This window comes from Temnothorax longispinosus, chromosome 10, assembly GCF_030848805.1.
Source record: "Temnothorax longispinosus isolate EJ_2023e chromosome 10, Tlon_JGU_v1, whole genome shotgun sequence".
NCBI lineage: Eukaryota > Metazoa > Arthropoda > Insecta > Hymenoptera > Formicidae > Temnothorax > Temnothorax longispinosus.
In genome coordinates this window covers 20392276-20413439 of record NC_092367.1, presented here as the reverse complement: position 1 = coordinate 20413439, position 21164 = coordinate 20392276, and the positions used below count along the sequence as shown (strand labels likewise).

At 33.8% G+C, this 21164-nt stretch overlaps 2 protein-coding genes across 8 annotated transcripts in view; one reads left to right on the top strand and one right to left on the bottom strand.

Annotated features, from left to right (window-relative positions):
- The window catches only part of LOC139820501 (uncharacterized), a 132233-nt gene that overhangs the window by 101093 nt on the left and 9976 nt on the right, over nt 1-21164 (top strand). The gene's annotated exons all lie outside the window — the stretch shown is intronic.
- LOC139820499 (uncharacterized) overlaps nt 1-21164 on the bottom strand; it is a 31877-nt gene that overhangs the window by 9337 nt on the left and 1376 nt on the right. Inside the window, exons 6-41 of one of the 4 annotated variants that reach the window (XM_071790832.1) lie at nt 20898-21107; nt 20622-20807; nt 20430-20544; nt 20122-20363; nt 19921-20043; nt 19592-19783; nt 19168-19376; nt 17420-17870; nt 17125-17309; nt 16824-16980; nt 16332-16557; nt 15918-16162; nt 11220-11342; nt 10929-11107; nt 10602-10849; nt 10218-10474; nt 9856-10047; nt 9535-9717; nt 8697-9305; nt 8414-8590; nt 7962-8145; nt 7755-7882; nt 7196-7645; nt 6738-7104; nt 6228-6652; nt 5750-6155; nt 5348-5650; nt 5078-5244; nt 4713-4997; nt 4446-4626; nt 4154-4371; nt 3737-4021; nt 2679-2853; nt 718-1049; nt 338-566; nt 1-198 (exon numbers count right to left, since the gene is read on the bottom strand). In XM_071790832.1, the coding sequence (XP_071646933.1) occupies nt 1-198; nt 338-566; nt 718-1049; nt 2679-2853; nt 3737-4021; nt 4154-4371; nt 4446-4626; nt 4713-4997; nt 5078-5244; nt 5348-5650; nt 5750-6155; nt 6228-6652; nt 6738-7104; nt 7196-7645; nt 7755-7882; nt 7962-8145; nt 8414-8590; nt 8697-9305; nt 9535-9717; nt 9856-10047; nt 10218-10474; nt 10602-10849; nt 10929-11107; nt 11220-11342; nt 15918-16162; nt 16332-16557; nt 16824-16980; nt 17125-17309; nt 17420-17870; nt 19168-19376; nt 19592-19783; nt 19921-20043; nt 20122-20363; nt 20430-20544; nt 20622-20807; nt 20898-21107 (8842 nt within the window). Of the gene's footprint in view, nt 199-337; nt 567-717; nt 1050-2678; nt 2854-3736; nt 4022-4153; nt 4372-4445; nt 4627-4712; nt 4998-5077; nt 5245-5347; nt 5651-5749; nt 6156-6227; nt 6653-6737; nt 7105-7195; nt 7646-7754; nt 7883-7961; nt 8146-8413; nt 8591-8696; nt 9306-9534; nt 9718-9855; nt 10048-10217; nt 10475-10601; nt 10850-10919; nt 11108-11219; nt 11343-13482; nt 13681-13775; nt 13827-15917; nt 16163-16331; nt 16558-16823; nt 16981-17124; nt 17310-17419; nt 17871-18760; nt 18819-19167; nt 19377-19591; nt 19784-19920; nt 20044-20121; nt 20364-20429; nt 20545-20621; nt 20808-20897; nt 21108-21164 lie in introns of those variants that run through there. The other 3 variants (XM_071790828.1, XM_071790830.1, XM_071790829.1) reach the window with 3 other exon arrangements.

Below are 21164 nucleotides of genomic sequence, written 5' to 3'. Positions count from 1 at the left end.
TTTTAACGACCAAGTCAGCCGTGCTACTAGCACTTCCAACGTCATTGCTCACTTTGCAGGTATAACGTCCAGCATTTTTCACATTGACATTCTTCAATTCCAATTTTACGTGATTGTGAGCATAACTAGTTTTTATATTATCTTTCAATGTCAGTTCTTGACCGTTCTTTGACCATAGAATCGTCGGTGGTGGAAAACCTGAAATAAATTAAAAACAGTCGAAATAATGAAAAAGGTAACCGTACGTATATATTGACAAACAATCGCAATCTCCAAATATATATATAAATTATATGATTATTTAAATACTCGTATAATGTGAAGCTCATACACTTACCATCAATGATACCTTCGAGAACTACATCAGTTCCTTGATCGACAATCATTCCTGTAATCGGTGAAATGAATCTTGGTGCTACCAGTTTTCGAGATGGTTTTTGAACTTGATTTGTCTTAACATCGTGTTTTACACCTTCCGTTTCTGCAGACACGAGAACGGTTTTCTCTTGTCTCATCTCTCCAGGCTGCTCTTGTATAATTTTTTCATACTCCTCGATCTTTTGAGACTAGAAGATCAATATTATTATTATTATTTTTTTTAAATTAATTAATATATCTATGTGTGCATTCACGATTTTGACGTAAAAATAAGACAAACGTAAGCTATTACTTTTACAAAAATGCCATCTCAAACAGATGTATTGAGTATATATTTACTTGTACGATAGGTGGTGCTCCGTTTTCTGAAGTAGACTGTTCGGAACTTTGCACAGTTGTTTTTGTGCAAACGCTAGTAGGTTCGTGTCCAGATTGCGATGAAGTGGAAGTCACAGTGGATGATAAGAATTCTTTTTTTGTAGACATTGTTGAAGAATGTGTGACAGTTGATGACATTTTGGTTAACACTTGACTCTCACCACCACCTTCGTGACATGTTTTCTCGCTTAGAAAGCGTTTATCGCTACTGCTTGCAGGATGCATAATGCCTGTAGGAACTAACTCGAGCACTTTTTTTACTTCACTTGCAGCCGGCCTCACTGATCCACTATCTGGAAATTATTCCAATTATGTCAATAAAGCGATTACATTCTTCTGATGTATGGATAAATATTAATAATCAAATACACTTTGAGAGAGATATAGCGATTGAGAATTATAAAAAATAAAAGAACAATACTATATAACAATTCTATTTACGTTATTTCAAGTTTATCTTTTTATAAACCAGTATTATTATTAATATTATATTATAATTATAATATATACTTATTTTAGTGTTTCTTTTTTATATTCTATCCGAATATTTATATATATAAACAACGGTTATTAAATTTATTAAATAGATACATAAAAAGAAATTATATTGTACGAGAACAACTGAATTGTTTCCACGTAATTATACATCGAATTATGTTTTACTTTTAATTAACATATATATAATATTCACTTTGTAAATGTAAGGTATCGAGAAATCAAGAGTACTGGAGCGTACCAACCGCACGGTCGAAATGCACCCAGCGAAGTAACGAAATACTTTGCCTCCGATCTCCGATCCACGACAGAAATAGTATCGTTCACCTAGTAATAGGTGAATCGAGCACTCGGCTGCAATATATAACCCAAGACCCAATTTATCGTTGTCATTCTATACTCTTTAATGATGTGCGCGTATTATGCTCGCGATATCCGATAAGCGATATCACTTTAGACTTTTTCGTATACTTATATCTTAATTCTTCTTATTTATTAATTAGAAATAAATTAATAAATTTAAAAATCATACATCATTAAATTATTTTATAATCTTTTAAAATACTTTTTATTTTTAAATGTAAAAATAGCTAAATAAAATATTCTGATGTTATTGATTGATATTGCAATATTTTCTAAAGTTTAATAGATAGATTTATTTTTGTATCGACAATATCATATAATAATAAGCGCACGTTACCGAAAATTATTCGCGAATATTAACGTGAATATTAACTGATATTGCTACAAAAATGTATTTATATTTTTCGAAAGACCAGATTGTGTGCCGAGTATTCGTACTGATAAAAATAACACGGTTTCTGCTTGCTCATAAAATAAGAGAAGAAGAGACGGGTGAAGAGAAGAATGACTCGCGTTTTTGAAGTGTTCTTAAATTTTTTCTTTATAAAATATGATTCTAGATCTCTTTCTTTTATACTATTTAATGCTTAATGTTTTGCGTACAGAAGAGAGAGAGAGAGAGAGAGAGAGAGAGAGAGAGAGAGAAGTTTATGTTGTAAATTTATATATTCAGGTCACGCTATAAATGCAACGTATGAAAGTAGTGGCAACTATACTTAGTAATAACAGATCAAAAATATTTAATTTAAAGCAAAAATAATGTTATCAAATTTCAAAATAGCAGCTAGTATACTTATATGTTCTTTTCGATTCTGCGTTCGCTCATCGGATGACTATTTTATCTATCGTTGACTGGGAATTTTGAATGAGCTACGTTGGACTGGGTAACGCGAGTATTAATAACTTGTGACACCGTTGCAATATTTCGAATATTATTTCCAACATTTCACACAGAAGAAAATGAAAGAATTAAAATAATCATATTATCGCAATATTAGAAAATGAGTTGTTAATAAAAAGCAAGTAAAATACAAAGTAAAAATGTGCAAATGATATCAACTTACCAATTTCTACTTTAGCACTACAAACCGCTCTACCAGCCGCGTTTTCCGCTACGCAAGAGATAGTACCGACATGTGCGTCTCCGACCACAGGAATTGTCAGAACTTGTCGATCCCCGCTAACGGAAACCAGAAAATCTTTCCCATGAACTGGCCGTTCATTAAACAACCAATGAATCTATAAAAAAGAAATATTCATAATAAAATCCGCTGTTAATTAATCAAATAAGAAATAAGCACATTGAACACGTGTATACACGTGTATCAAGAAAAAATATGTACAAATGTTTACATTCCCGTTATATTCGATAATTTACAATTTTGATAAGGAGACGAGAAAGATGTTAACGAAGTACATGGTACCTCGGTGACAAGACCACAGTGCTTCGCGTCACATCGAAAGTTCCATCTTATGCTCCGCGGCGCGACTGCAATCGAGCTTTTCACATCAAGTATATTGTTCGCGTTTAAATATAACTCGTCGGGCACAAAATTACTTTTACCCCGTCCTGACAGGCCGGCCAACCTCTCATCTAGACGTTGTCAATGCAATACGTGACTAATGCAAATTTTAAAACGCTAAGACTTCAAGCACCACAAATCAAGTGATCTTCTTACTATAACGTTCATTATATGATACTTCAGACAATCTTATAATACAAATAAGTTATAGGATATAATATTCTATTAAGTTTGCTTCTTTATATAACGTTTGATATTGCTTACGTTTAGTATTAATTACGTTTAGTATATTCCTTATTGTCTATCTCATTAATTGTGATCAAACAAAAATCATATTATTCTTAATATTGTAGACTATGACTATCCGACTCTTTAGTGCTTTTCTTTGTACACAATAATACTTATAAAGCTTACTTTATTAAGAACAGACATAATAATAATATCATTATGTCCACTAATTTTTTTAGATCTATTAGGATTTTTCAGTGTAGCCGACTTTTAAAAAAGGCATGAAGATTTGTTTCATCATACGCGAGAACATATAAAAAATACAATATGTAATTTTTGAAAGAAATTGCCTTTAATTGCCTTTAATTTACCTTAGGAGAAGGTTTACCAGCGACGATGCATTCGAATTTTGTTGAAACTCCTTCGAGTACTTTTCTGTCCTGAAACGTTTCTTTAAATGTTGGTTGAATCAGTTTTTCTTCCATCTGGATAAATTCTTCGTTCCTTTTAAAATCACCAAGCGATTTCACAACCAATCTGGCGAAAGCTTTTGCCTCGCCATGTATGTTTATGGCTTTCGCCACGTAATTGCTCTTATCTTCCGGTATCGTTGATGAAATTTGTAAAAAGGCTGTTCCATCTTTTGTTTCTCCAATCTATTACGCGTTGTAACGCAATTTAAAAAAAAAAAAATATATATATATATATATATATATATAGTATATATTATGATTATTTCAGTAAACATTACATGAAATGCAGTTTGTGCCAAATACAAATACGCTCACCAAAATCCTTTCATTATGAATCATTTCACCGTCATCTGAATACCATCTTAAATCAGGTTTAGGTTCTCCAATTACGACACATTCGAAAATTGCATTTTCGCCTTCAGCCACCAGCAAATCCGTAGGAAGTTTCACGAATTTGGGCACGAAACCTGCACTGGTGAGGGTTTCGTCCTTTTCCTTCACTCGATCGATTACGTCCGAGATGTGAGATGCCGCTACAAATAGAAAAAAAAGTATTATGTATAAACATGAAATATTAAATTTTTAAAAGAATATAAATTATACATACGCGTAATTGTTAATGTACACTGACTAGAAGCTTCACCACCAGAATTAATAGCAACTACTTTATAAACACCGGCGTCATCCAAGAAAGCTTCATGAATAATTAATGAACACCGATCACCTTGGAAGAGTAATTGGAAGTCTGACGACTCTTTTACAGGTTGTTCATCGTGGTACCAAATTACCTAAACAGTCACAAAGTTAATGGGAAAAGAAATTATGTATAAAGATGAAAAATTTCTGGGAACATATCTGTTATAATAAAGTTTACCTCCGGTTCAGGTTGACCTACAATCACGCAATCTAGCCTAGCTGATTGTCCTTCTTGAATTTTAAGATCCTGCAGAGGTAACTGAAATTTTGGGACTATTGGTTCTGTGTCGCTACAAACAAAATCGGATTCGCTGGTTTCATGGAGCAAACGTCCTTTCACAGAAACGGTACAAGCTGCGGTGGCTTTTCCGATTTCATTACTGGCAGTCACCGTGTAAGATCCGGCATCTTTCGGAAAAGCTTCCGTAATGATCAGGCATGTTCGAGTACCGTCCGTTTCAATCTGATGGATAAATATACAAATGATTACGTTAAATGATTATGTTAAATATATTAAAATAATTATAATGCCTCTTATCTTACTTTATGAGATTTGCTTTCTTCAATTAGCTTTCCATCGTGAGTCCAAATTAATTCGGGAACTGGATCTCCATTAGCCTCGCATTCTAATTTCACTCTTTGCCCTGCCCTGGCCATAATATTTGATAACGGTACCACGAAATATGGTTTCTTTGCGGAAATTTGTGCGGCTAAAATTATGTTATATTTACGTAAATAGAAAAAGTATACATGTTTTTAATGCGTCATTACAAAAAAAAAACATGATTATCAACATATCATTACGAGACTTACGTTTCACGTCTAAAGAAGCAGTAGTAGACGACTGTCCCCATTGATTTGTTGCTTTACAGGTATACGAAGCTTTGTCTTCCAAGAAAACTTCGTCAAACTTCAAAACAGCTTCTCCATTATTGAAAGTAATAACATAGTCTGGCGAATTATCGATGTTGACATCATTTTTGTACCATTGGACCGTTGGGAGAGGATTTCCTTTAACAGTGCACTCTAATTTATGACAGCATCCTTCCCTCGCAAAAGAGGGCTGCAATTCTTTCAGGAAAACGGGGGCATTTGGTTGTTCTTCCGTGATAATTTCTACATTTAAATTCACATTTTTAATTTAATTTAAATAGTCGATGTAGTAAATGTAGTACACTACTACTCTTAATAAAATTCGCATGTAAATCAAGTTACCTTTGACAGTGAGAGTGGCCGATGTTTCGACAGAGCCATGAATATTAAACGCCCGGCAAGTGTATTTGGCAGAATCCTCAGCAAATGTCTCTTCTATTTTTAAAGTACAAACGCCGTTTACATAAGTTGTTAAATAGTCTGGATTATTCAAAATCGATATTCCATCTTTGTACCATACTATTTCTGGTATTGGCTGACCAATTAAATGGCATTCAAAACTAAATTCTTTGCCTTCTTGAACCGTCGCATCACTCAAAGGAACTGTGAATTCTGCTGGAGCTAATGAGACGATTTTGTCTTCTGTTTGTGCTTCTTTAGCATATTCGTCGCGTATCTCATCAGATACGAGCTTCTTTGGTGGGCTAATTTTCTTCTGAATAACCGGAACACTTTTCTCGACTTCCGTCTATAATTATAACAAGCATAAATTTTACAATTGTAGAATTAATAAGTAATTAAGATACGCCGTTTAAAGTACCTTTTGAAGAATATGAATTTCTTTCGTTGTCACGGCGGAAGTAATTGTCTCTTCAATTATGGTTTGATCAGTTTGGGCGGAGACGGAATGAGAACTGGGGAGAACAATTTTTTGTGCTTCTCCCTCTTTTAATTTTTTTGCTTCCATCGCAGCTTTATCTAAAGTCTCAGCGGCAAGCTGTTCCGCAAGTTTTTTCGCGTTTTCCGCTTCCGTCTTTGCAGCTTCCGCCGCGGCCATCTCTATTTTAGCAGCTTGTAGCTTCTTATCAGCTTCTAGCTTCTCGATTCGCAGTTTCTCTCGGAGTTGTTCAGCATTCTGTAAATTTTGACTTAAGGTACGCAACTCGGAAGAAATGACTACGAAGGAATCCAGCATTTGCCGATTCTCTACTACGACCTCGTTGAATTGCGGAAGTCTGTCTGTACCTAAAACATTACATTGCAAACAGATCATTTTTCACACTTATTTTATTTGGCACGCACTTTCTTGTAAATATGATGCCGTTTTTACCGAAAACTATTGTCGATAATTGTTTCAGCTTCTCAATTCTCTTCTCCTGCTGCTCTTCGCCAGGCTTTATATAAGCATCAATCTCTCGCAGTAAGTCGATGGCTTCTGCAGGCACTTTTACGGTTGTTGCCTTACGTGCAACAATTACTAAAAGTTTGCTACCTTCCCTAAACCACTGTTTGGCTTCTTCCAAGAGTACGAAATAGTCAATACTTAAATTCATTCTCTTCTTAATATCCCTAACGTATTTCATCAGATGATCCCATCTGTTTCGCAGAGATAAAATTTCATCCGTCACTTGTGGAGTTAATGGAACAATTGTTTCTTCTGTTTTTCTTACAAAAGTCTCAATTCTTTCTTCCAAAATCTAGTAACAAATATATAAATTAACATTAAAGTCTTTTCGTAATTTTATTGTAGTCTCGATTAGCTCAATCTCAATAATATATTATTTATACCGTTATCGTTTGTTCAAACTGTTCAAAGGCAGCCAGTGTCGCTTTCGATACCGATAAATTGTCACCAATTCTTCCATCCATATTTTTTAGTTGTTCTTGTAATTCACGTAGATCAGAATTAATCTTTTCGATGTCTTCTCTAAAAATGCAAAGACGTCGATGTTTTTCGAGACGACTTGACGTTTCGGTTTGGAACGATTCGAATTTGATCCTCGTGGAGTCTATCGTGCGTTTTAGTTTCTCGATATCTTGTGTTGCTGATTCTAGCGGCTCCTGTAGTCTGATATTGTCGATTATTGTTTCTGATTTTGCACGTACTCGTAGTAAAGATTCCGTAATAAATGTCTTTAATGTGTCAAATTTGTTTAATGAGCCATTTACATCAATCAATTTTGTAGAACTTGATGCACGTTCAGTTTCTTGCTTTGCTTCTTCAATTTTACGCTCGATCTTGAAAGCGACGAAAAAAAAGAATAATTTACATATTTCAAGACATACGTGGTATGGGTTAAATAGCGTTGTATATCGCGTTAAATGCGTATTTGAAAATCTGTCTTACCTCCTCGAGATACTTAAAGATAGAAATTAAAGATTCTAACAATATCTCGTAATCATTGACGATAGTGTTCACCTTTTCATGCATTTGCACAAGTCTCTCTGAGATTTGCTCGACTGCTTTAGCTTCACCTAATTTCATTAAATATTTTAATTAAATATGTCTCGTTAAATGCAACATATAGCACAAATATGTTCTGCAAATGGTTACCTCTCTCAACAAATACTTGAATGCATTTGATTCGAGCATCCAGTTGTTCAAGAGCTTTGTTCAATTCAGATAGAACCCGTTTTCTTACATCTTCCAAATTATCCAAAATATCAATTATTCTGGAAGATCGTATTGTTATCACTGGATACAACGTTGTCTCAAGTTTTGTAATCCACGCTAATGTCTGCAGTAGAATAAATCAATGTGAGACAGTGAGAGAGTGAATTGAGTGAGTGAGCAAGCGAGATATTAATAAATGACACAAAAGTAGGTACTTTTACGAACATTTTTCTATGCTTTCTTTCTTGTCTCATTTTAAGGAATTATTTTATAAAATAAATTAAAAACAGATGCTACACAAGTAAACTTAATATAAAAAAGATAAAAGGGATTGTAAAAAAAAAGAACGGAACAGAAGTACAAAATTTGACAATATAAATTAAAAATCACACCTTTGTACATTCTTCCACTTTTTGATCACATTCCATTTGCCTTTGTCTCATTATTTGGACAGTAGTCTGCAATTTTTCCCATAACTCTGTCATAACCAATTGTCGATTGGCAAACTTTTCTAGAAGAGTTTGAACACACAGACAAGCTTGCGATACATCGAGATAACAGTCATCAATCTGCAAGGAAAGAATATAGATGCAATTCTTTGTATAATACCTTAAAGTTTCTTGAAATAATAACAATAAATTTTTAAAATTAAAGAATACTTTATGAGCTGCTTACATTGTTTGCTTCATTGAGAAATGCTTTCGCATGATGATCGACTTTTTTGTAAAAAGATTCAACAGATTTCCATCTTTTTTCTAGTTCATTAAATATAGCCTCATCCAATACATTATCATGATTTTTCAATTCGTTATCGATAGAATCCATTTCATGAGTCAATTTTTCCACAATCTCATAAAACTGTATATAAATGATACCCAATTCGATTCTCTTTACCATTGCAATCTTTGTTTTCGTCCATTCGTCTTGAAGATTTTTTATTTTTAATTGTAATTCGTATTTCTGTATTTCGTCCAGGCGTTCTATGATTGGAAGAATTTCCAATTCTAAATGATCTACTTCCTCACTTTTATTTTCCAATTCAGCTAGCAATTGACAATGAACTCGACGAAAATCGCATGCCATTGCCAAATCGCTGCCCATATCTTGATGTTTTTGAAGAAAGACTTTGGCAGTATTAGTTAGCCAAGCTTGTAATGCGTCGTGCTTATCTAAAAATGTAGCGAGTATTCTCGAAACCTCCAAATTTTCTTCTTTATGAGCCGTACATCTTTCCATCAAACAAAGTTTGCGATTCTCCAATTTTTCTATAGTATTTCTTACACCCTATGAACATAGCATACATATATTTGATACTATATGATTCAGTCGTTATATTATTTTATCTTTAAATAAAATATCACAACACAAATAATAAAGACTTACTGTAGAATGTCCAGTAACACAGTAAAAAAAATTAGTGAACAGACGATTTATAATTTGTATATATTTAATGATGATAACAGCTTAACTTTATAGCATATAAATACAATATTAATTAATCGACGGATCTGACCTCGGCACCAGGCGCTTCTCTTCTCGTGATATCTAGCAGCGTATATCCTTCTGACAATGGCTTTGAAGTTATGTCTTCTATCGCAGCCACGGTCTCCGCATGAAAACGTGCGAGTCGAGCAGAATAAGAAGGATACTCAGTTGCCATCAACTCAATTTCCAGCTGGTCCAGTTTTGTGATAGCCTGATTGCATTGATTGCATTGAATATTAAGCATTCAAGTTTAAATAGATATACGTGACTCAATTAAGTTATGAAAATATTACATATTTCACTGTGATTAGTCCACTATTATATAAATTAAAAACTTGGAAACACTTACCGATTGTGCACAATCGAAAAAGGCTATTGACCTATTTAACAACATATTGTATTGATCTAAATCGTTGATATAATCGGCAGCGGTGCTAAGAATCGCATATGCCTGTTCGGTCGCTTGTTCGCCTGCAAAGTGTCCCGATGACACTAATCGTTCGGTCGATTTGGTTATTTTAATGGCCTTATCTTGAAACTCCTAGAAAATATTGAACTTTTCTTTTGAAATAACACATTACTTTGTATAATATATACATTATACATACTATACAATGCTTCTCAAAGATCAAGAGAGTAGAATATATCTAGTTATATATCTAACATGTAGTTAGTATGTAATATTAGTTAAATTGATTTCTTTTCGGGTACCTTTGCTTCGACTTGCAACTTTTTTAATTCAAAAAGAAGCAGCTCTACGCTAGATACAGAATCTCCCAATTGATCGCAACTACCCTCCAATGCAGCGATTCTGTCATTGAGAATTTCCTCGAGATCACGAAGATCAGTCGCGAGCAGCGCGAGAGCAAGACATTGCTCCAATTGAGTCTTTCTGTTATGAAAAGATGTCTCGATCAGCCGTCTTCTATCGTGAAGTTCTTCCAGCCATTTTTCAACTCGCAACACAGCTACCAAAATATGATATTCTTATGTATAAAAAAGTCTTAATTTTATGACAGCGAGCTAGCTAACAATAAGTTGATGAGCAAATAATTATTTGCAGGTATTGAATAAACATTTTAAACATAAACATACCATAATTGGCTTCATCTTTAATCGTATCCGGCCTAGAATCTAAAGTGCCTTCGTTCATCAATTCCTTGAGTCCATCCAATAATGCCTTACCCTCCCGCAACGCACCCATCAACGCTTCCAACATATCTTTGCGAAGATCCTGGATCTTCGATAGAAAACTTTTTACTGCTTCTATCTCGATCGGTAGTAACGTGTCGTTACATGCCATTTCCAACGCCTCCATACTTTCTCTACATTCTGCCGCGCGACTATTAAAAAAAAATCTATTTTATTAAATAATTAATTTAAAGTAGAAATCACATATGCTTAATTAATTACATTATATACCATTGAAATAATACATTTCGGTCGAGTATCTCCTTACGACGTTCTAAAAGTTGATTTACATCACGCCATGCCTGACCTAACGTCTCCGCCATGGCAGTGTATACTTCTGCTCTTGGTCTCTGAGTCGCGATTAATTGATCAGCTTGTCGCAATAATTCTTCCACCGGGCTTTGTTTATTCTGATTAGAACAAAGTTTTAATTAACGGAGACTTTAAGCAATGTATATTTAATTATATCTAATACAACTTTTACACATAATTTAAAATTTAGCTTGGTACTTAAAACTTCACCTGTAATCGAAGTAACACTTGATCGTGCGCGTTCGAGAGTTCCGTGGCTTCTTTTACGGAAGCACCAAGTTTCGTTAATTCTGGTTGTAACTCGAGTATTTTCAGTTTCAGCCATTCGCCGCTCTAAACAAAAACGATCCGATAATGAAACATAGTAATCAAACCAGATACCAACCTTCCGACGGTCGATAAACGAGCATAGCTAAATTGAATATTATTATAATATATAACGCGGTCGTTTTGTGGAATTGTCATTTTCGTAATTGATAGAATATTGTATCCAATATTTTAAATAATTGTAGAGTACAATAAACTACAAAGAGAGAAAATGTCAAAAAATATTTGCTCATTTATGCCATGCAGCAATATAAAGATTGTTTTAACTCAAATAAATTTCGAAATCATCTAACAGTAACTCATATATATAATGTCGTAAATTAAATTCACACAGAACCGAGATTTTTTCCTTTAACATAACATATTATTAAAAAGAAGAGATGGAAAATGAAAAACGAGTGTAGACAGAGATCGGTCCTCCAGAGTTCATCGACCTCATGAGGTTAGGCCGCAGAAAGGAGCAAGATATGTTTCCATTTTCATCTTTGGCATACTGCCGAATAACTACGTTTGAATTGACCATTTCTCTCTTCTGGTATATATCGCCACTCAAGCGATAAAATTATTTCTTTCTTTTTAAGCGTGGGTACGCGAGATGTAGTATTTTATAACAATTTTTTTAAAGATATCGAAATAATTGACGAAACGCAATTAAGGAATACTCGACACATTTGTTGAAAATTTGAGAAATATTTTTATGTTGTATTATAAGAAAAAGAGATATGATTCGTGATTTAGAGTCAGAGTGAAAGCGAGTCTTATGGCCAACAGCTCAAGTTGAACGTCAAGTCACGTGTATATGTACAGATACGAAGAAAAACTTTACGCGTTGTGTGAAATAACTCATGTGATCAAACGTGACTATATTTGGCATATGCTAAAAATTGGACTGGGCAACTTGATTCGATAGAAGATAAAAACTCAATATAATTTATATAGCAAAAAATATTATCCAACGACAAAAATAATTGAATTAATTGTGTTTTATTTTTTTAGGTATAATTTGTTGAACATTTTTTATATCTAATAAACGCGACATAAAACAACGTGCAATACAAGTACTTGGTTAACTTGGTAAATTCTCATGCTCTTGGCGATGTTATAGTAACTACATTGTAACGATATGTCCACGTATGTCTAGGAATCTCTACGTAATATTTTCTCTCTTATTGTTAGTTTGGACGTAAAAGTACTATCGTCAGATTGTAGGTACGATATAGGCGAATAAGGTACGGTAATACGGTAAAAGGAAGAATCATGCCACTCGTCCGGGCCACTGAGCCGGGCCAGGTTGAGTCCAAGCTGCCTCGAGCCGTCTCGCACATATATATAATACCGGTTTGTTAGATTATACGAGAGTGTGCGCGGATCCATGCCACGAGAGATCTCTCTTGGTTCGATACGAGTTCACCGATTACCCAATCTATTTATCAATTAGTTTTGCAGGATCCTGGATCCATTATCTAGAGTATAATTTAAATTGTAATTTATATTAGGATAAAAATTTATAAGCATAAATGTTTCTTGTCTTTCAAATCGTATAAAATTAAATATTTAATTATATACGTTATGAAAACATTGATTTTATTTTCCGGCTTTCTTCGCTTGAGAAATATTCAAAGTAATAAAGATTTAAATTTGTAATTAGTATAAAGTGGAAACGGAATGCTTAAAATGTAACTTGCATGCCATGGATTGTGTGATCGTGATCCTAAATACTTCGGAATCCACCGTAATGTATATGCAAGATGGGTTTATCTGATCATGGTGGTGTGTAATGGGAGTTACTGTACCTAGCGGTTAAATTTATCCTTCGTGGAGTTTCGGGAGACTCGTTTTGCTCAGCGGATACCTAAAACGCTTACGGTTTCGAGAGGACTCGGAAATAGCTATAGACCGAAGCAACCGAATCCCGAAATATCTACACCATAGTGTCATATATGAAATCGCAATGGAAGATTTATTCTTTACTAACAATAAGAATTATTTGAATTAAACAATTTAAAGGCTACCTTAAATTATTTTGTTTTTGTTTTTTTTTTAAATTTTAAGTAAAATTAATTGAAATTACTCGCGTGACGGAACAAGACCGTAACAATAAAAAATATAAATGTTATTATTAAGATGCAACGCATATGTTTCTTACTTGAAGTAAAGCGATTACTACACGCGTTTCTCCGCTTTGTACAGCTATGGTACTTATAGTGGTAGTTGGCGAGATGATTTGTTGCGGCGTATCCTCGTCTCTTTGCATCACTATTCCTGAATTCATCTCAACGGATTCTTCAGGATGCACGTGTGCCTCCATCGAGTCAGGACCGTCCACCATCATCGTTAATTTTCTCTTTTGTGCCATAATCAAAACGTTTCAGATATGTGTTAGTAGACTAGATGACTCTCAGTTATAATCGCGATATAATTACGTGGCGAAATACTCACTGGATATTGATATATGTTACGAGTTGTGCAATATGACTGATAATATAGCTGCTGAAAATTAAGAGAGTGTTATGCGACGTTATAGTGATATCATACGTTTTGACCGGACACAGTGACTTCAATGCCTGGGGCTAAATATATTACAGTGACGTACGTCGATCTAAAACGCGACACAATAAACACCTAGCTCATCGATATTTTCAAAGATTTTACAGAAATATCCATATATTTAACATATTCTTTAGTTGGCGCAATTGTCTTCTGTGATTGACGTTATTTTTGGCACTTCACCAAAAGTGCTCACGAAAATTCCGTAAATATTGTATAGAATATGATTATATCTGTGCCGCGCCAAAAAAAACTTTCTTTTGCGATTCGACATTTTTTAAATTCTTGTCTTGTCAATTTGCACTAATTTCTTAAAACAAAACAAAACAAAACAAAAATAGAAAAAAATGTAAATTCTCGTCAAAGTCAGAATATTTCTTGTATACGCAAAGAAAGAATAATTTTAACAATTTGTCAATTCACAATGAATTAAGTTGTAATGGATTAAAAAATGCTTGCATACTCTAAAATATCCGGTTTCTCTCTCTTTGATATAACATATTAATACTTTATGTAGATATCTTTATACGATGACGTCATCTACGGAGACGAACAAATGGTAGAATAAAACCGGACTGACTGGTAGCGTTCTTTCAACGACTAGTACATCACGGTAAAAATCACGTGTAACCGAAGATGATCCGATAGACGATAGAAGGATCAATCGATGTTGTGAAAAGTTTTTTTATATATTTCTTTATTATATTAAGATAGGTTTATGATTTTCCCTTTTCTATTACGTTAGAGAACTGTTTATGTATGAGCACATAATTTAATCAACTCTTCACATGTTAAAGAAATTCCTTGATTAAAAAATGTAAATGCTCGGCAATTAGTATAAATTTGTAGCATTAATGCATAATTATGAATTATCTGTTTATAATTTAATGGATATGTTTGACAAGTTTTCGTTCTTTTATGTAGTTTAAGTTGAAAAGATGGAAAAATTTTTTTTTGTTTCTTTCAATAAGTTGCAAATCCATGACATTTCTCGACATTTTAATTCAATATGCGATGCATTAAGTTATATTATTTTTCATGTTTCTTCAGAGCATAATTTTTTTACTTGGCACGATATAACAATCACCTAAATTTAATTCGCGGCGTTGTAGTAATAATGACGACAACAACGGCAGTAACACTCGCGTGACACATGTCACGAGTGTATCACGTCACCAGCCGATCGGTTGCAGTAACCGGCCGAACCAAGACTGAACTGGCCGCGGCGCGGCACGGCCTCCGGCCTCCGGACCCTCCGGTTAGCCTCCGGCTGGCTGCCTCCCGCTCACCTTCGTCGCGCTCGTCGAGCACGATCTACAGAAACTATACAGAGCAAAGTTGCGCGGCGCAACAGCATCGAACGAAAGTGGAATTCTCGGTCGTAAATGAAAGAAAGGTCGTTGGGTGTAATAAATGGTCGCACCCAGTATATTTCAAATGGGTATTTTGTTAAGAATTATCCATTTCTTTTAAACATCTTTTATTTATAAAAATAACAAATGCGTCATGCGATACACCCTAAAAATCCATGAGAGCGTATTATATAAAATTTTTACTTGCAATAAAGTTACAAACAGCATAACAACTAACAAACGTGCAGTTAACAATTCTTAAGTCTTTCAATACTGCAGTCGATTCTATATGGCATATGATATCCTCAACATAAATTATCTCCATAGATAACATCTCTTTAACATCTCTGATCAAAATCGTAAGACTTATATTGATAACATTTACTCTCATCAAATCCTTCATATAAAATTTGTCTTCATCAAAGCTGCAAATAATTTTCGCTGTAAGGATTAGATAGGCAATCTTATCGTTGTATTTAATGCATTAATAAAGGAACAAAAGCTTAAGCTTAAGAACATATAAAAAAATAAGAATTATACCAAACGGATATTCCAAACAAGTAGCTAGCACATGTTAAAATGTGACAAATAAGGAATTTGAAACGAAAGAAGCCAATCAAGCGTCGGTCAAAGCTAGTAGCTTTGTCATCACAATTACATTTGCGAACTCGATTAGACTCACCTTCCTCGCTTTTTCAAGAAAATCTTCCGAATTATCATCCTTCTTTATCGGTGATATTTCAATTCCGCTATCCTCGTGATGTTGTAAAAGATCTTGTGAAGACAATGGTGCACCATCGTACTCTTTCAAATTAGAGCACGTGCTTTCATTCAGCATATGTTCTCGATTTTTCGTAAGTTTCGTTGCAATATTTTGATCTGATTGAACCTTTTTTAAATTTTTGCCCATATAATTTTTAGATTCTTCTATTAGAAAAAGAATTAATAATAAACTAATTAATATAATAAGTTTATTAATATTTATCATTATACATATATACATATATTATTATGCTCTGTGTGTGTGTGTGTGTGTGTGTGTGTGTGTGTGTGTGTGTGTGTGTAGAAGAAATCATTAAAATTATAGAATACTTACTAAACGGAGATAAATCGAGATGATGGTAAATACCATCGGTTTTTTCACGTGATTCTGCCTCTAGCACACGTTCTACATTTTGGATATCTTTCACATCAATATGTTGCCGGTGATCTTGTGTGGTATTTGATATCACTTTATAAGAGGCTACGCCTAAACGGATATCATGTGATACACGCAAAACAGTTGTTTCGGTAACTTCTTTTACAATTCTGTTCGACTTTTCCTGCGTAAAAGAATCATAACTTGTAGTACGAATATGTAACAAGCTTTATTGCAAAGATGACAAATACTTTGAAGTTGCTATAATCAGAAAAATTATCACGCTATTCGATATAAAGTCAAATAAAAATGGAAATAATGGCTAGATAAGAAATACACACACACACGCACACACACACACACACATGCGTAATTCTCCTTTGAGATATAGATTTGAGATAGAGATATAGATTTGAGATATAGTTCTATCAACTGGATTATACGACATACATTAATAATTTTGTCCATCGTTTCCATTCGTGCCGTTGGTTTTATTCCGCTGATAGCGGAAATATTTGATGTTGCTTCAGCAAATTTTTGGTTTTCATTGTTTGGAGTAAAAATAAGGGGTGCAATATTTGTTAATTTAGGCTTTTCCATGGCCAACCTATAAATATTTGCAATATTCCGAATTAATTCCGAAAATATTTCGTTACAGTGTGTTGAAAGTAATTGCATCTTATTAATTTTAATTGACATTTAAGATCTTATTTGATAATTGAAATTAAGTAATTTAAATTCGCATAGATACCAAGTGTAACCAGAACATGTTACTATGGGTGTAATGATAGAAAGATCGTCGCATTCCGGCGATGTTACGAAAGATTCGCTTCTCGAACGCGGAGGTGGAGTTATTGAACATTCGGTCGCTGTTGTATAACCTTCCATGTTGTATTCTCCTGTTGCGCTTTCGCTATGAGAATTTTCGATCAATTCCTATAAAAAATAAAAAAGATGAAAGTATTTTGAAAATATTTAAGTGGTTTTTTTAAAAGTGAAGAAAAATGAATATATCTGTAAATCAATATTAAAACACGTTATTGTACCTTAGTATTAAAATCTTTATTCAATGTTTCAACGTCTTCCACAGAATACGGTCGGATATGAGGTAAACTTCCATCAAATTTTTCCGCCGTAGAAGTAATGGATTTAATTGCATCAGATTTGATTTTTGTAGCTACAGTTTCCAAAGTTATTGGATGCATTTGAGGAATTACAGATGCGGCTGAAGCTCTCATACCAGACGTCAATGCAGTCGTGGTAGAATCCGTATGTATGGGCACGCTTAACGGCGACATAGCAGATATCGAGAGCAAGGACGAAGCAGAGGATGTCACAACGGTAGGAATAGACATTGGTCGAGTTTTAGCTCCAGCTTCGCATAGTCTCGCATCCAGTTTTTCCGCGAGACGCGTTACTTCCGCTAATTTAACCGAGATAGCTTCGACAGCTGTCAGATTACCACCGAGGATTGAAGCATCCTCAGTTTCAGACATTCTAGAAAAGCGAATTTGTTGGTAAATATTCTATAAATACATACTTTCTTTCTAAGCTAGATATTTTTGAACGTTAATTTTTTAATATCTATTGTTCCAATGAGTTTTACGAGCTTTTCATGGTATTGTTGCTTTTTGTTGTTTTTTCATATTAATATTACTTTTATAGTTTTGTTACAGTTGCGCAAAATAACAATTAAAACATTCAATAACTATAAGTATTATATATATATCGCCGCATATTCTCTGCAATTTAGGACAAAGTTCTAATTTTGTAGCTCACATTTTCTTTACGAAGCGCCATAATTGATTGCTATGTTAAATCTCAAGAATGTCAAAGGTAGATTTTTATCAAAAAAATTTTTTAATACGTTATGATTTTTTATAGAGTGTTTACTTCTTTTTTTATTACTGAGGTAAACGTGCCAGAAATAGTCTTCGTGATGCAATACGGTAGGTGATTCTTCGTGACGCAAACCAGTTCGCCAAAATATTATCGAAACGAGATTCGCGTTACTAGTCGAGTTTTATGTTACGATGTGACCGTGGAACGAAGCCAATGGAATGTGGACCGCGGTATTTCATTATTCATGAATATTGTAACAATTTTTTATTATGTGCCCATTCAACGCTAAAAGCATCAACAAAATTTGTTAAGTAATCTTATTAAATCTTATAAAGTTTAAGTTAAAAGAAGACCGCCGAATAATACCTTTTATAAAAAAATTTCGAAAATGTTTATCTGTCAACTAGCACATGTAATCCACACAATTGCGCTAAACACAAAGTTTATAAAGAAATATATATATAGAATGGGAAATATAATCCGTATGTAAACTGAATCAAGCGAGAACATTATAAATTTCAGTTATTTTATTGCAACCGACTTACATGCACCAGATTATAGAAGCTATCTCGACGAGAGCCGGCCATAGACTGATACACTGTTTCTGTTAAACACGCAGGCGTTCGCGTTCTACCAAGCATATTACACCACACTCACTAGTTATTATATTTTACTTACTCTGTTTTCCTCAAATTATGGTTTATAGGAATAGAAAAGAAGAATTTTTAATATTTCTTTTTATGATTTATGTTTATTAGCTTATTAATAAAATATTTTTATAGATATTTACCTTATTTCTTTTATTTTTTAAACAATTTAAATACCTTATCTTTTACGTAATTGTGTGATTCAAAATACTAATCTCTAAAATCTGATATCTTCAAATTAATGGTATCTAAGTTTACTAATGCTGTAATTATATTGATGCGAAGCGATTCCTCGTTATACTTACAATCGGCGATAAAGAGGTTCCTTTAACCTCGTCTTGAGGAGACGACCCAATCTTACCATCCGACCAACTTCCAATAGAAGTTTCTCTCGATTATCAAGGATGTCTCTTATACTTTCTTTCACACGTGCTTTTGCCGCTACGTCTTCATCTTGTGCAGAATGATACAGGGCTGTCACTGTTTCCGCCAAATTTTGTAATTCGGTACAATGCTTTAAATAAATTCATATAAAGTATAGAAGAGAGAGACTACTGTCTACACACATACACACACACACACACACACACACACACACACACACACACACACACACGGAGAGAGAGAGAGATAATGCACAAAATAACAATTCTTTTGTCCTAGAATATTTAAGTAACTTGAGCAACTGTTGAATTTACATATTAAGTTAATATTAATTAATATTCATACATCTTCGACGTTTCTGTGAAAAACAGCGCATACTCGCAGCCTGGTTAATTGTTCCTGACTAACAGACCGAAACTGTCGCCAAGCCTGTCGTAATTTCGAAAAGAGATTAGCATTGCTTTCTAAAGATATTCTGCAAGATAATCTCAGTACCCGTGCTCCATTCGCCAATTGATCACCATACTCATAAGTTCCCTGTAAATATTTATCTCACTATATGTTCACCACACATATAATATTTCTACATAAAATAGAACAATTATGTGGAATTATACTATTGTAACTCTCGATTTATTTTATAAAACTAATTTGTAACAGTAATCATGTTTTACTTTTGCTGTTTCCTGGAAAGATTGGTGCTCCTCTTTTTGGGATTGTATTTCCTTTACATTACATCCAATTTCCATGTGATTTCGAAGTAAAACATTAAATAAATCATTTAACCATTTAACAGCCTAGAAGGTGCAATAAACACATATATTTAATGTATTATTTATCCGTTAAAACATTTTTATATCTTGGTCCGTACTTACTTGTTCGGCATCGCTCTCGTACATGTATATCAAAGCTATCTGTTTTAACGACAGTTTCTGTAATTCCACGCTATCGTTAAATATATTCTTCCTGGCATTTGTTGCATCTAATATGTCTTTTACATTAATGATATCTTCATTATAATTTACACAAACTTCTCGACCAAGCGCATCTTTCACAGGCATAGAAAGAATGTCCGATAACTTTTCGCCTTCTTTTACAAGCTCGCGTTCTAAACTGTCTGAAAAATTATTCAAATATGAAACAAATTTTACACAAATATTAATATCTAATGAGTCATTTTTACCTAAAACTGTTTGACTTCTTTCCAAAGTTAAGAGCTTAATGCTCGCTTGAGAGAAATTGTAATTCCTGTTGCCCATAACCAACTGCTCGAATACTTCACTCGTCCTATCGAAGTACTGTAAGCAATAATAAACGGTAAAAAAAACCCTTTCTTAATTGACAATAATTAAATCAATAAAAATTTGAGTTTCACCTCAGAAACAAGTCTAAAGAATCTTTGCGAAGTGATTAATACATTTCTACGTCGTTCGAGCCGTGAGGCGAAGCTACGACAAACAAAGTCCATGAAATCTCTCTGAGATTTTAAATCTTCTGGTAGTCTATTTTTAGGTAGGCTATCGATTTTATGGAGTAGCTCTGCATATCGTCCATAAGTCTCCTATAAACATATTAGAATTATATTCATGTAATGCTCTTTTAAAACAAAATGATGATATTAGAAAATTAGTAAGTTTTGCTCATTATTTACCCGACATTGAAGTTCAATTTTTTCGTGCTGCCTTCGGAGTTCTTCAGATGAAGAAACATCAAACCCAACCTGACAACAAGTGTTCAGCATTGTGTCCGCTGGACCCAAGATCCAGTCAGTAACACTCGATACACCCCTCTCAAGGTCTTGGATTACTCTGGCAGTATCCAGATTTCGTTCCATTTCTACCCAAGAATTTTCAATATCCATCTGCAAATAACAGAAACAACATTGTAATATTGAGAAACAACTAAATATATAAAATAA